At 34.5% G+C, this 15,640-nt stretch overlaps 2 protein-coding genes across 2 annotated transcripts; both read right to left on the reverse strand.

Moving 5' to 3' along the window:
• Positions 1-1,250: 1,250 nt before the first annotated feature.
• Positions 1,251-5,006, reverse strand: LOC106450432 (transcription factor MYB12). The gene is made up of 3 exons (XM_013892082.3): positions 4,555-5,006; positions 3,682-3,811; positions 1,251-2,471 (listed from the first exon to the last, which is right to left on the reverse strand). Exons 1-3 carry the CDS (start codon positions 4,685-4,687, stop codon positions 1,562-1,564), a joined length of 1,173 nt encoding a protein of 390 aa, XP_013747536.2. The 5' UTR covers positions 4,688-5,006; the 3' UTR covers positions 1,251-1,561.
• A 3,362-nt stretch (positions 5,007-8,368) lies between these two features.
• On the reverse strand, positions 8,369-10,912 carry LOC106406366. Its single transcript, XM_013847004.2, has 3 exons — positions 10,441-10,912; positions 9,945-10,351; positions 8,369-9,857 (listed from the first exon to the last, which is right to left on the reverse strand). Exons 1-3 carry the CDS (start codon positions 10,498-10,500, stop codon positions 8,630-8,632), a joined length of 1,695 nt encoding a protein of 564 aa, XP_013702458.2. The 5' UTR covers positions 10,501-10,912; the 3' UTR covers positions 8,369-8,629.
• Positions 10,913-15,640: the final 4,728 nt, after the last annotated feature.

The raw sequence follows: 15,640 nt of genomic DNA on the forward strand, positions 1-15,640 counted from the left end.
TCTTGTCACTCCTTGCATTGATTTGCGACTTCTCTTGGTTATAGTGTATATATTGAGATTTGCTTTGAGGTTTAAGCATTCAAGAAAGCTGAGAAAAGAGATACTATAAATTTCAGGGCCAACCAAAAAAAATATAATTTGATGAATGAGGGATGTACTTATTATCTCTCTGAAGAGAATCACTTTGAACTAACTGAAGAGGCTAATTCACGCAACATGTCAAGTAGAAGAGAACTTATGAGTTTATCTTCGCTTTGGCTGAAAGTCTCCTAAAGACCTGGTGCAACAAATTCACGTTACCATGAATTCTCTGCAACACAATATAAATAGGTCAATTATCAACAACTGTTGGGAAATTAATAAAGGCTGAAGTAGTGGACTTTATATATATCCAAAGTAATTTATTCTATGACAAAAGAACTTTAGAACAAACTAAAAGATATACAAAAATATTTTCTAAACTGAAATCAAGAGTAATTATTTGTAGAAATCGATTGAGAGGAAGTTCCAGACCTATGAGAGATGCTCCAAATCCGTTCATATTAGAACTGGATTTTGAATTGTGAGAGAGGGTTCTTCGATTTCTTGTTTACTTCGTTGGATTAAGCAACATGACCTGTTAGTGAGGTGCAGGTCTAGATGGATGCTCGCTTTCTCTTTAAGATCGTGATGAGAAGCGGTGGATCCGGCGAGCTACGGGGAGCGGGTCACCACACAGTAGCGGGAGCCAGCGTTGCTCCTTCCAGGTGAGGATCCCGTTTGAGGACAGTGGGGAAGGTGTGGAGGATTTTCGGTTTCGGGATATTGCGGAGTGGGGTCGCTCAGTGCTCCGTCGCGGTTCGTAGATTTGACGGTGAGTTAAGAAGGTTAGTGCTGGTCGCTTTCCCTGATGTTCTTTTCACATCTAAGGTGATGTTGACGGTGTTCTAAAGGAAGAAGTTCAGCTGCCCGCGCCTCCATAGAACAAAGAGGAGAGATGTGTCATTAAAATTAGGGCTAGCGACAATGGCCATCGGGCTGCATACAACTATAAGCCCATCAGATTACAAAATAAATAAAGTTATGCGTTTTGTGGAAGCGGGATACGTGGTGTCGTCCTAAGAAAGCTTGACTTATCCGCATGGCATCCTATGTGGCTTCATGAGAGTGAATCAAACACTCTTTTATAATAATATAGATAGATGCCAAGTTGCCAACTGGTATTTCATGAATAAATCTTCCGAATAAATTTAATGCGTGGGTCGTTCCCTCGAAAATACTATATTGGTCCCTCCCTTTTATAATTTTGTGTTATGAAAACTCGTAAATGCATCCTAATTTCTAATAGTTCATATACTTTAAACGGTTCTACTCATATATAGGTTTACCTTTAGAAACGATGATATGTTATTTTGATCTTCTTTTTTTTTGTAACACTGTTATTTTGATCTTTTAAAACCGGTTTTATTGCAATAAGCATACCAGAAGGCATACGCGCACAAGTTGAGATGACACCACATGGAGTGGACTCAAACTGTTGTTGCACGAAAGACTACAAACTTAACACAAATCATTAACATCTTCAAGACAGAAGCCAAGCGACCAACGCATTTTCCTCGTCATGATCCAACGGTTCCCCAAATTTTTCGCAGTTACTTTGCCCGATCGTGGCCTCATCGTCACCGTTCAAAAGCCACGACACCACTGGATCAGAAGCCTCTTTCTCATCGCAAATTTTATTGCTCTTATTACCTTCTTGCCAAACAAATTCCCAATCAATAAACTCATCCGTCAACGCATCGTTAACTTGATGCTCGTAGTTGAGAAACGACTCCACCGACCGACAAGGCTGAAGACAGTCGAGGTTACCTAGGTTTGAAGTCTCTGATGACCCTCTGGCTAACGTAGAGTCTCCTAAAGGACTCAACTCCCCATCACCAACACTCGATGTAAACACGTTGCCTGGATCTGACTCGTCCAACAAAAGATCAATGATGTCATGTTCATCAAAGGACAAAACTCCATTGTCACCATTAATGCTCAAGAGATTATTATTATTATTATTATTATTATTATTATTATTATTATTATTATTAGTATAGCACCAATCTCCTCCTTCGTGACACGCTCCATAGTAGTAGTCATCACGTGGTCCTACGTCAGCCTCGGCTCCACTTAACTCCATCATTAATGCATCTTCTCCCACCACCGCGTTAATTGCTACGTTGGCGTCTGGCTCCGGCTGTGCAGACGTTTTCTTAGTCTTTCTCGTTTTTGGTTTGTGAGTTTTGGGTTTCATGGCCGATCTACTGGTTCTCCCTGGCCTCCGTTTCTCCGGCAGACGCTGTGACGTCGGAGGAGGGTTCATGGTTACGGCGGGGACGTTGTGAGACTTTCTGATGTAGTGGAGTTTACGGCTGAGATGAGAGTTCCAATAATTTTTTATTTCGTTGTCTGTTCTCCCGGGTAGATGACTCGCAATCAGTGACCACCTAATATTACATTATTAGATCAGATTCAATTATTATTAATCCTCTACTAGCAATATTTTATATTTACGAACAACCTTAAAAACAAAACAAAAATATCTTTCCGAGGAATAAGGGAACTTCGTGGCCCAATGGGAATCAACAGAAACGTTGGTTTTTACCAAAAAAAAACAGAAACGTTGATATGACGGGTGATCAAACCATGATTCTAAAAATACATCTATCGTACTACTAAAAATTACTCAGGCAATGTGACCAATGTCAATAATGAGTGACGGTGACTCGGATCTATGTTTAAAAGATTTTTTTAAACGTCTGGAACTACCAGGTAATAGGAAAGCAGTAAAAGGAAAATTTAACCAACCTGCCAAGCCAAAAACAAACCAAGAGCACCAAGAAGTTTTTATTATTATTATTAAATTTTATTCCAACTGCTATTAAAGATGCTTTGTTCATTAACTATATCGGGTATTAATGAAAGTTGTTGAAAGAAAAAAAATAATGTTAAATTTCTATTTAAATTAACTAAGTGTTATCAACTATAAGATATCCATAAACTTAGAAATCACATAACGAAATGTCATTTGTGAAGAAATCAATACATACTCTCATGATAACCCAAAAATATATTTAAAATGTCATATATATTCGAATTAATGCTTAATGCAATAATGTGAAATGTACATTTATTAGAGAGTCCTTTTAGTATGTCTCAACTAAAAGAGAAAAAGGTTTGACAACCAAGGGCTGTAGAAGCATCGAGAGGGAGACCCACAACGGAAAAAAATCATGCTAAGCCTTGCCTAATGCCTTATTATGTTGTTGTTATTACTATTCTACCATGTTGGATTTCTTCATCTGCTTTCATTAATAAAAACTGATGAAAATAACTTTTGTAATCTACTGACTTAGATCAACGAAAGATAGTTAAGCTAAAAGAGAGAATAACATTAAGTCTTAAGTGTAAACACAAACATCTACCTCCTGCTATGTCTTTCTAAATTCGAATGAAAATCATAGCTTGTATTATTTACATGCATTTTAGTGGAATATCCTCTAACAAAAAAAATAATAATAATAACATTAAAAGCCTTACTTATTGGTCGATAAGCAATGATTTTTTTTTGATCAAATAGCAATGATTATTATACGATACTCTGAATATATAAATCATTGTCCGAAAATAGATTGGAAAATTAGTGGACACTTGTACCTGTTTCCCAAAGTGGAATGCATTTTGACAACGAGTTCTTCTTCTTCTGGAGTTATGTTCCCGCGCCTGAGGTCAGATCTAAGATAATTTACCCATCTCAATCTACAGCTCTTTCCACACCTTTTTAATCCTTTTTACAAAAAAAATAAAAATTAACAAAGTAATAATACACGTCGGATTTTAAATATAAGTAAGCATTTAAGATATTTATTTTAGTACAGGTTTATTTTTGAACTATTTAATGTATTTGTTGTCTAGATAAATATGCTAAAATACATCTATCGTACTCGCTTTAAAAGACACGAGATTTTTAGCATTCTGATCCTTGTATTCGTATATCATATACACACACAACTACAAATTATCTCAACAACTGCATTAATTAATCTTGTCTTTTAAAGCGAGTTGGATATCAAATCAAAATTAGTCATATGGATTTGATCTGATTCATGAAATAACATACAAAGGACAAGATATAAAATACGCATCTATTTGCATTTCCCAATAAACAGTAGTCTGTATACACCACATACATAAAGTGTGTACATTCAACTGTTTAAGCGTACACGTGGCAGCACTTTATATGCATACGTACATTCACAACTCACTGTGACTGTGACACTGACCAATAACCAAAGACAGAAATGAAACTGAGACGAGATTAGTGTTGAGATCAAACTTCTCATCTTACACTAAAAATATAGTTAAACCAAACTAACTAACAATCCATGATTTCATGAGATTACGAAAAGAGCCAGGATTACTTCTCTTCTCTCTAACTCAGTGCCGTAGTTTGAAGTTCGTGTTACATGGTATTGTTGTATTTGTAGTCTACCATTTAAAAAAACAAAAAAAATGTTTAAATGTTATTACCGGCATTTTTGGGGAGAGATCTCCAAGAGCCTTCACCATTGGATTGAATGTAGCTGGAGAGAATCTGGTCTTCCTCCGCTGTCCACCGCCCTCTCTTTATCCCGACCTTCTCGCAACACGGCGCTCTTCCCATCTTCTCCGGCGGTGGTTATCCTGATAATGTGTGACTATTTATGATTCTCTCACTGACCACAAAAGTCAAGCAAATGGGAGAGAGGAAGTGTGTGTCTATGCAAGCAAGAAGTTACTGTGTTACAGACAATAGAAGGAATAGTGACTGAGTTGGTATTTATAGCGAAAGATCGACAATTAATTAAAAAGATGACTAATGAGCTCGAGCTTCCGAAGGGAATGGAGATGATGACACGTGTATGGTACAGGAAACGCCACGTCGGTGTGGAAGGAGACTGAAGTCGTGGCTTATTCACCGTCGAGAGACTCGTGATCGGTCCGTTTAGGCTCGTCGTGGTTCTTTTAGACGCTAATTATAGTGTGTGCCTGCCTAGATCATTGTCATGGCTTTTCCTTTTCGTGGTTCCTTTAGACGTTAATTCTAGTGTGTGCCTAACTAGATCATTGTCATCGCTTTTTCTTTTTAAAAAGTTTTCTTTTGATTTCTTAACCATTTTTTGTGTATGTACGTACGTGTATGCATAAACTGAGAGATGTATTTAGTTGTTGATGGTCACGTGAATACGTAGATCAGATTAGGCCTGGGACTTATTATCCGAGATCCGGATTCGATCCGAGATCCGCTCCGGATCCGCTCCGAAAATAGGATATCCGGGGTGCCCGGATCCGAATCCGGATAGTAAAATCTTGGATCCGTGCAAACCGAATCCGGATCCGGATATCGTAATTTTTAGGTCCGGATATCCGGATCCGGATCCGTATTTTTAAAATACATTAAATTTTTAAATTTTATTAATATTTATATTTGATATATTAATATTTATACATGAATTAATCTTATAATATTATATTTTAGTTTTACAATATTATAAACATATATAAATATATTTATAAATATTTATTTATGTATTATATTAAAAAAAATTAGTATTTTTTGTCAAAAAAATTAATATTTTTTGTTAAAAAATTAATATTTTTTGTTAAAAAATTAATATTTTTTGTTAAAAAATTATTTTTAATTATTTTGACGGATCCGGATATCCGCGGATAATAGAATATCGAAACGGATATCCGAAACCCGGATATCCGGAAACCACGAATCCGAATCCGGATATTAAATCCACGGATCCGACGGATCCGGATCCGAATCCGGATACCCTAAATTTTCCGGATATCCGGATCCGTCCCAGGGCTAGATCAGATAGTAATCGCATATTCTGAATAATATATAAATATCCGGATCTTGATCCGTTGAGGTTGACCAGTTGGTCTTTGACGCTTTGCTCGAACTACATAACACGTGTGCGTTCGTAAAAATGTGTAAGCTTACATTAGCGATAAGCCGGTACCATTTCAACTATGCATACATCATATCAAAATTACGAGAACAAAGTTTCCTTACATCGCACTGTATATTGATTAGTCCAGACTACAAGTTGTCATATTCATTTTTTTACCTGAATGGCAGAAAAGTTTGTTAGTAAGAGAAATCGTTGACAAAAACCTCAAAACTCTTGTAGAATTATTACCCGTTTGCTTTCTATGTGCATCGATGCAAAATGTACAAGGAGGTCATTTTAAAGTTGAAACTTAAAACAAAGTGATAAAATGTTCAGTGGCGGAGCCACCTTGAACTGAGGGGGTCATCTGACCCACAAGAAATCTATAAAATTTAAGTTAAAGGCTTGTTATCATACTTATTATTGTGGTGAATTAGTAAAACTTTCTTTTATGACCCCATGTCTTGAGTTCAAATCCTACACTTCCCTTTTTAGCTATAATAAATGAATAAATGACCCATATAAAACTAATGTCTAGCTCCGGTTGTGTTTGGTCCTAATCAAGTGAAATGAGTTACATTGGTTAACATATACATGCAAACAACCTAATTAAGAGGTATCATCGGCCATATCCTTTGGCAGTACAAATACTGAACTACCAATTATATTCGTAGGGATCTTATGGAATCACTAGAGAATTAAATTTTACAAGTTTCCTTATCTAACACATTACACGAAAGTATGAGGACAACCAACAAAAATATGTTTCCCATTTACTGCTCATTTAACTACATGTTCCCCACATGCCATTTATTTGCCGTTTCGTATTGTGTTGAGAAAGACCATAGTACATAGTAGTACTATTCATTTTCCCAATTGCAAGTTTTTTTAGTAGTAATACCAAAACCAAACTAATGTTCGCTCGAACAACTATATAGTCGAGCCAATATTGGTTGGTTTTATTTCGAGAGTCTCCAAGAACAAAGAAAACTTAGCTATTATGCAATACTAAACTTTGTTATAGATGAAGACCCTACAATCATAAACACAATTCTAAAAAGTTGAGAGTATCAGTGATGATTTGTTATACGAGGAGTACCAACTATACATACAGGCTTATTCATCTGGGGACGATTGTCTATGTTGTCGCCTTTAGCTTTCTCCATGTGAAAAACCTTAGGAACCACAAGCATCGATCATCCTGCCAAGCTTGCTCCTCAGTCTGATCTCTACCATGTCTTGCTTTTTATGCCTATGCGGAGAGAATATAGTGCAGTTGATTTGTTCAACTCCTTAATTAAACCTGCTATCATTTTTTTATTGTCATCAAACTGCTTCCATTTATCGTAGGGAGAATTGATGAAATAAACAAAAAAAATAAAATAGGAGAGAAAGAGATAGGAAGAGAAGGAAGTTCGGGCGCAGAAGTGGATCTTACCGGGTGGCGGGCTATGGGCAGCAGCGGTAATTCTTTATCATTGGTTTTTCCTCAATTTTAAAGTCTAATAAGTTTTTTTGTTTTTCTCATGCGTATAGATGGTAACTGTTTATTTAGTTCTGTGTCGGTTTAGATTTATGTTTTTTTTAAGTTACCATGTTGTGTGTGAGTTTAAGTCACTTTAGTGTAGGTTCTAGTTGCCGCTTCCTACTCTTGGTTTTGGGGTTATTTTATTTTTCTACCAGTTTTTATATGAGTATTGATATTTCGATTATAAATGTAATTTAATTTGGGAAAAAAAAAAGCTAGGGTGCAATTTCTCAAAGACTACACGTACACTTTTCTGTTCACCAACAAGAATTTAAGTTTAATAAAAACTTACGACCCAGTCGCCTATATGATTTTGGGCTTCCATCCTGGACCGGGTCTGGTACCAACTAGGAAATAAAATAACATTTGTAAGCTACATATTTTTCTTTTGAGTTTTAAAGGTATGATATGGTTTTTCGAGTTTATTTGTTTACGTGTGTGGTAAAAGAAATTGAAAGGCTTCGATCCCGATTGAGGAGATGGATGAGTTTTACGTTCATAGTGCCTCAGCTTTAAAAAAAGAGCTAAGTATTGTTGATATTAAATACTAACGACACATCTCACTAAAAATAATCATTACCAATTTATCATACATGTAGTAGTATATGATACTCCAAAATTAATTTAATTTAATTTGGGAAATCGTAATTAAGTCTGCCAAATTAATCATCCCAATACCATTAATGCATTGAATAGGAGCCGAACTTTGTAGATAGGGTTCATCCGAATATTACTAACTTCTGTCAGACTCACAACTCATTTCTAGGCAGATCTCGTGAACCCCCTACCTATACCAAATATTCAATTGCCCATTGGCTCAATATAATTTAATTTACGTGTGAAAACTTGAGCTTCTGTGACTTTTATATGCACATTTAAAAAAAGAGACGAATATTGAAGATATATGTAACGTTACAAAATTTTCCTGCAGTGGATCAACCTTCATTGCAATACCTAAACATCGTTTTCATATGTAATCATCCATATGCTATTATTTTATTATTCTTTTCCTTCTGACGGCTTAATGATTTTTCCTTTTCTGTTCAGAGACGAGTGGTCAAGAAACGAGAAAACGACGGCGTTTCCATTCGCTGACTTGTTGGTAGAAAAATAATAATCGGTTCAATGTTGGGTTTTAGCACGTGAGAGCTTCATATTTAACCGGAATTGGATGGTTGAAACCAGCCCGGGTTAGTAGGTTCCCGACCGCAGCGAGATCTCTACAGAACACTCCTTGGTACGCATTGGAATTAACCGGTTTCGGTTCAGTATTCTCGGTTATCTTAGATTTCTCCAATGCTTTCGGTTCAGCAAACTCGGTTATCTTAACCATAACGGCTTTTTTAACCGCTTTCTGTTCTTCAACCTTGTGCATTGGCGTTTGAACTGGAGCTTGAACCGCCGCAGCGTTCTTTCTCCGCTTCTCGGCCGCCTCTGCCTCCTCGGCTATGATACCCTTCACGGCGGCATATCCTTTCTGAATCAAACGGTAGAGAAGCAGCGAAGACATCTTCGCTCGATCTCTAACCGAATCAACTTCGTTCTGATCGGTGAACTCACACCGATCAATAAAAGACGAGGCCCGATCAGGTTTGTATCGTAAACAAAGCAATAGATGAGCTCGATCCAGCTCCGATCTTGTACAGCCGCGTCTCACTCCGATCAAACCGTAATAATCAACGTTTCCAGTTTCTCCGTTTGCGATCTTCTGCTTCAGCTTCTGAGTTTTCGTGGTCAACACGCAAAGCTTCCCAGGGATCTCTCTGTATTTCACGTTGTGGCGTTTCCACGCCGGACCTGGAAGCTTCCGATCACGTAGAATCGTGTTGTACAGTAGCTTCAAGTGCTCAAGATCGTGAAGCGAATCTGGATAGCACCGCACCGTTTCCAGAAGCGCGGCTCTAGTCTCCAGCGCTTGGATGCACGACGGCTCGAGAGCTAGCGTTTTGTTGCAGTCGGCGATCGCCTCCGCGATTCGACCGGCGGATCTATACGCGGTGGCTCGATGCATATAGCATTCGGCGAGGAATCCTTGCGGCGCGGGACGGCGGCCGTCGACGATCTTCGAGAAGTGGCGGATTGATTCAGAGTAAAGTCCGGCGTCGAGTGCGGCGATCGCAGCGGCGCGACGACGGAGGAGGAGCTTTATGTGAGCGAGGAGGTGAGTGAAGTTCTCACCCTCCGTGAGGTTGCGTGGCGGAGACGTCGATGAGGATTCGGAGAGGAGAGTGAAGCTATCGTCTGACCAGCAGATACTCCGGCGACGAAACTCGGCGGAGGCGAGACGTTTCCCGGTTTGGAGGAGAACCATCGCGTCCTCCATGAGTCCTAGATAGCAACAAGCTTGCCCCAACACAACGTACCTGAAACAAAGTTTTTTAAAATGTATAAATAAAAGCGTTTTTAAGAATAAGCGTTTGCGTTTTCTGCGGTACGTTACGAGATAATACCTCCATTGCCCTTCTTTGTCGCATTTTTTACAGATCCCTGCCATCACTTTCTTTGTCAAATCAGAAACAGAGAAGCATTTAAATGACGACTCACGCAAGGATGCGTCCGGGAGAAGCTTGACTCCGTCGCGTGAGGAGGAGGATGAGGAGGAGCCTTCCGATGAAGGAGGTGATGCTTCTTCTTCGTTAGCGGTCAGCTTAAGACTGGGAATGTAATCTTGAAGCATATCGGCGACTTCTTTGAAACGACGGAGGAAGAGAAGAGATCTAGCCTTAAGCTCTAACGCCGTCTCCAAACGAGGCGACATGGACAAGGCTGCGTCGAGTAAATGAACAGCTGAAGTGACGTCGTTTAGCTCCTCACTTGCCATTAAAGTCTTTGCATCTTTAATGTACTTATCAACAAGCTAAGAGATATAACAGAACAAACAGTCAAAATCTTTGAATTGAATATTGATGGTGATTCTCTTTTAGAGGGAGTTTGAGATTATATTACCTTTCTTTGAGTGAACCACCAGTGTTTCTTATCGCCATTAACGTTAGAACAAACCGCCATTGGTTCTTGTTTGGAAATGAAAAAAAGCTTTTGATTTGATTCAAGCGATTCAAATCATCAGGAACAGTCCAATGCGTATAAGCTTTCTAATGTTTCCCCTCAAAATCCTTTTCTTCTTCTCCTCTCAAGATTTGTAAAGAGAAGTGATTGTAAAGGAACAGAGAACTTGAGAGAGATAGAGATAGAGATAGAGAGAGAGTGTGTGTATGTGTGTGAATGTGGAGAGAAATAGAACACTATAAGGAAGAGAGAGAAAGAGATGACAGCTTTAGCCTTAAGAGAAAGAAAGCTTTGATCCTTCAAATTCATAGCTGGCACCATTTCTCTTTTTCATATTCTCTCTCTCTCTCTCTCTTCAATAAATCTCTCTATTATTCTACATTGCCATATTTTTAGATTTCACACTGTCATTCTCCCAATTTTTCATTAGTAATCAAATAATGTCTTCTTGTTGAACAAAAAAAAAAAAATCAAATAATGTCTTCTCGTTGAACCCGTTTTGTTCAACCTATTAGGTTACTTACTAATTCAAACTGTTTTACTAGTTGTTTTAAAAAAACATATGTCGTACAAGTATTGTTATATGTTACATTTTGTCCCAAAATAAAATATATAATTTACAGTACGATTTATTTTCATAATTCTTGTTTGATATAATGATTCTATGATCGTTGATTTTTCCTTTGACTCCCTCCGTATCTTTATAAATGGTGTTTCAAGATTTTTATTTTGTTTTATATTAAGTGATGTTTTCATTATTTTAGATAAAATTTAGGGAAAATTTGGAGAAATTAACTTAAATAAGATTTTAATTTGAAAATTACACCATTATCTAATTTTTTTTGAAAAATACACTTTTGTATATATAATTTTACTAAATTGTCCATTCTGAATATTTTTCAATTATTTTTCATCATGATTTATTTTATATTTAAAAAATTTAAGTAACAATTTCAACAAGATTATTTTTTTTAAAGAAATCTTTAGAATATCTACAAAATATTCTTTTTAATATATAGTAAACTTTTTAATTTTTTGAAAAGAGGAAAACAATCGAGAAGTTGTCTAGTCTTCGTCTTCTTCTCCATGAGATAGTATCCTTCATTTTTGCAAAAATATTTTTCTTTCTCTAATATAATAGTTTATTCATCTTCTCATTTAGAGGTTTGTTAGAATGTGTAACTTTCTCATCTGTATTATCTATGGTTCTCTTGAGTTAGAAAAAAAAAGTTAATTAGATGACTTTTACCAAGAATGAATATTTTGCAGGAAAACATGTGACTTGTTTATCTAAAGCTAATAAATTAATTTTTTATAGAAAATTCATGATAAATTCAAAACGAATCATTTGTAATAATATCCTTGTTAATTTAAAATATAATATGTAAAATAACATTTATTTCAACACGTATATTTATTTTAAACACAAACACTACTATTATTATTAGTTTCGAATTTATATTTCAATTATTGAAAGATCTAATCTAGATAAAAATGTTAATTCACATTTAATAAAGTGTAATCTTCAAAAAATAAAATAAAAGGTGTAATTTTTAAAATTTAAACTATTAATATATTACTTTATAAATTATCCCTAAAATTTAATGTCATTTACTATCTACTATATCTCGACCCGCGCAACCGCGCAGGTTTTTGTTTTCATTTATTTTTATATAAATATTTTGTTTTCAATTCTAAATTCGTATATATTATAATATATATGTGTCTATCAATTTTTAAAACATAATAAGTTTACGGTATATTTTTTTCATCGAATATATTGTTTCAAACTTTCACATGTATTTGTATCTTCTTCTATATATATATTTTCGGATTATTATTTCATTATTAAAATCGTAACTATATATATAAATATTAGTAAAATATTGTTTTATTGTCATATTCAAAAATATTGTAACATTTCACAAATTTAGAAAGTTTTTAAAAAATTAAAATTTTTGCTTCACAGATTTATATTATCGAGTAAATAATTAAACATTTAGTTTTTGTTTAATTTTTAAAATAAACTATATAGTTTAAAATTTGTTTTCATTGGTTTAAGGTAGTAAAGATTAATCATTGTTAAATAATCTAATTTTTGTTATTTTAAAAAAATATCTGCATAATTTTAAAATTTAACATCTACAAATATTTAAATAATTAACATATGGAGGTATAGTATTAAAACATTATATTATATCTATTTAATTTATACTATCTATAAATCCAATGGATCATCTATTGTTTAAATTCAATTATTGATAGCCCAATAAAAATTTATGGTAGACCTAAAATTTAAATGATAAGATTAGAGATTAAATGTAACATGAATTTCTATGAATAGGTCTATTACGTTCATTTTTAGAAATATCACGCATGAATCAAAGTTGTGACTTCTGTTTTAATATATAAGAAGATCAATTACAAAATATTATTTTTTTATTGGTTGAACTAATTTTATTTAGTGCTAATTTTTATTTAATCGAATAAACTACATAAAATTTGTATTTTTTAATCTTTGTGCAAAAACTTTAAAGACCCACTTAAATTATATAGAGGGAGTATATACTACTGTAACATTGAACGAACGAAATGATTGCATTTCTTTTAGAACTCATAACGATTATTGTCATTATCATTTATTCAACTCGCTCTGTTTTGTTATTTAGAAAAATAAAAAATGAGCATGTAATGTTGATAATGGGACGTTTAAGTCTTGACCATGTGAATATTTGCGTACATATAGTGGCACGTTATAATGCTTAGATAGTGGATACATGATAGTTTGCATGTTATATAGTTCAATGATATATGAATATATCACACATTGGGTTTCATAAACATTAATAAACAATGGACACCCTCTGACCCTCATTCTATTTCATGATCTATCGATTGGGTAGGTGTCTCAAGCGTTTACTTAAGTTAAATTAATACCCGGACTAAGATTATAGTTTCGGTAAACCAACATGCCCTACTTGGATGATAGACATTTGTACACATGTTACGGGTGCTCAAACAAGATATATAGTTTAAACGGTATGATTTACCTACTAATTAATTATATAAAAAGTAATCAAAAGCCAAGTTCAATTTTTATTTTGTGAAATGGCTTTTGTTTATCTGCAAAATTAAATTCTAAAAATCTAACTTGTTAACCATCATGCGCTTGTTAGGTTTTGGAATTGTGGTTAGACTAAGAAGAGTACGATCTAAAATTTAAACCGTAATTAAAAAAAACTGAACGAGCTCGATAAATAACTTAATGGGCACATGAAAGCATGGGAAAACGGTAATTAAATCGATTACTAGAGAGGTAAGTGGTAAACTTAGAAACTAGCTCTAAGCATCTAACATTATGATTTGTGTTAACGAAAAAGGTTCTTAATTATTTTGCAAGCTGTAAGGAGCAAGACAAGAATCGTGCTTTCCTATTTAATCAACTATTCACAAACTTTATATTTACTTTTATACCTTTTTATTTATGTCGAGATAATTAAACTTGATACTAGTAAAAGTATGTCGATTTATTCTAAGCTTAAAAAAGAATCACGTACTCTGCGTGCAAATATGATACGGACATCACTCAAAAATGGCTGTTCTTGTGTTTTAACTTTTATGTGGCTCTGTTTAATTAGTCAAATTTTTTTGACAATTATTCATAAAAGTCAAATCAAATAATTAAATACATTGCCATATCAGAATTGTCCAGTTAATAACTTAATATGGCGGTACGTGTCATTTTCATGTTATAGGTTAACCAATGAACTGGAGGAGTGGTACTTGTACAGATCAGCGTTGTGCATAGCCACACATCATTATTGCCTATTTGGCAGACCAAACTCTCTTAATTTGTATATTTACCTAAATCATCATTCATCATCGTGATTTTTAAACCGCTGGTTTTTTGTTATTTGAATCCGAATAAAGCACACATTACCAGCTACCATCTGTGTTAATTATACAAGACTTGTGCTTCCACGTATATATACCATCTTGAACTCTATATTAATCTTTAGGGATTCAATATTAACCTGTAATCGTCTTATGACATTTTTTTTTTTGGTAAAAATCTTATGACATTTTTGTTTACTGTATTTTTGAAGAACGAATATATGACATATGACTGTGTCTGGATTCAAACATACTGGTCGTTAAAATCTTATAATTAACGAAGAAAATCAAACAGCAATCACAATATTGAGAAAATTAGGTGAAAGCGGGAGCAGTAGAATTTAGTCTGATTGGAGCTGTGGCCATCGCAATAATTGCGGAAGATTCCATTAGAGTCTGACTTAATTTAAGTGGTGCGAATTATGTTCTGCAAGAAAATAAGATTGGGTCCATACACACACACATATATAAATCGTTATATGTCGCCAATGTTTTTAATATATTCTAAGAAAATAAAGGGAACTAAATAAGTTATGTGCATATATAAATTTATTATTAAACTACAACCCGGAATTTGATAACTTTATTACGAGCATAAATAAACTAAAACAAAAACACATTCTACTTTATAATTATAAAATATTATAAAATGGTGTATTTTTCTCTAAAATTCCTGCAATTGAGATCCTACTTTTATAATACTTGTTACAATACAATGGGTTACAATAGTTTTTTCCTTACTTAAATACTGGTCCATCTTTCGCAAGTGTCATAAAAAGAAATTATCATTACAAAATGGTTGTATAAGAATGTTGAAAAAACCAAGTTATTATACACATATACTTGAAGGGCTTGAGGAACATTAAACAAGAAGATGGCAAAAACAAAAAGACAGGCTCATCATAAAGAAATAAATGCAGAAGTGGAAAAACACATGTTGTGGCTCCTTTTCCTTTGAATTATATCAAATAATTTTGTTTCTAATAGAAAAACTTGACAAAAAAATCATATAAGAATATTAAACGATTATAGACAAATGCATATTATTCCATTCATACGATTAAGGGAGCGCTTGGGAACTCTATTTTCCCGATAAGAATATCACTAATACAACCCGCCTCTTGTCTCTGTCATCCGAGATTAATCGGGTCTTTACGGTCTGGATGACCTCGGGTCATCATAAAAAAACATATCAATAATATAATCTAACAACAAGAAAATAAAATGATTACTTGATTATTTTACA

The sequence above is a fragment of the Brassica napus genome, chromosome C4 (assembly GCF_020379485.1).
Source record: "Brassica napus cultivar Da-Ae chromosome C4, Da-Ae, whole genome shotgun sequence".
NCBI lineage: Eukaryota > Viridiplantae > Streptophyta > Magnoliopsida > Brassicales > Brassicaceae > Brassica > Brassica napus.

Coding starts and splice junctions, on each gene's coding strand:
- LOC106450432 (XM_013892082.3), bottom strand. CDS start 4,687: ATGGGAAGAGCGCCGTGTTGCGAGAAGGTCGGGATAAAGAGAGGGCGG. Junction 3,812..4,554: donor ATCTCTCCCCAAAAATGCCG/GTAATAACATTT, acceptor TTTTGTAAAAAG/GATTAAAAAGGTGTGGAAAG. Junction 2,472..3,681: donor CATTCCACTTTGGGAAACAG/GTACAAGTGTCC, acceptor ATGTAATATTAG/GTGGTCACTGATTGCGAGTC.
- LOC106406366 (XM_013847004.2), bottom strand. CDS start 10,500: ATGGCGGTTTGTTCTAACGTTAATGGCGATAAGAAACACTGGTGGTTC. Junction 10,352..10,440: donor GGTGGTTCACTCAAAGAAAG/GTAATATAATCT, acceptor TATATCTCTTAG/CTTGTTGATAAGTACATTAA. Junction 9,858..9,944: donor GACAAAGAAGGGCAATGGAG/GTATTATCTCGT, acceptor ACTTTGTTTCAG/GTACGTTGTGTTGGGGCAAG.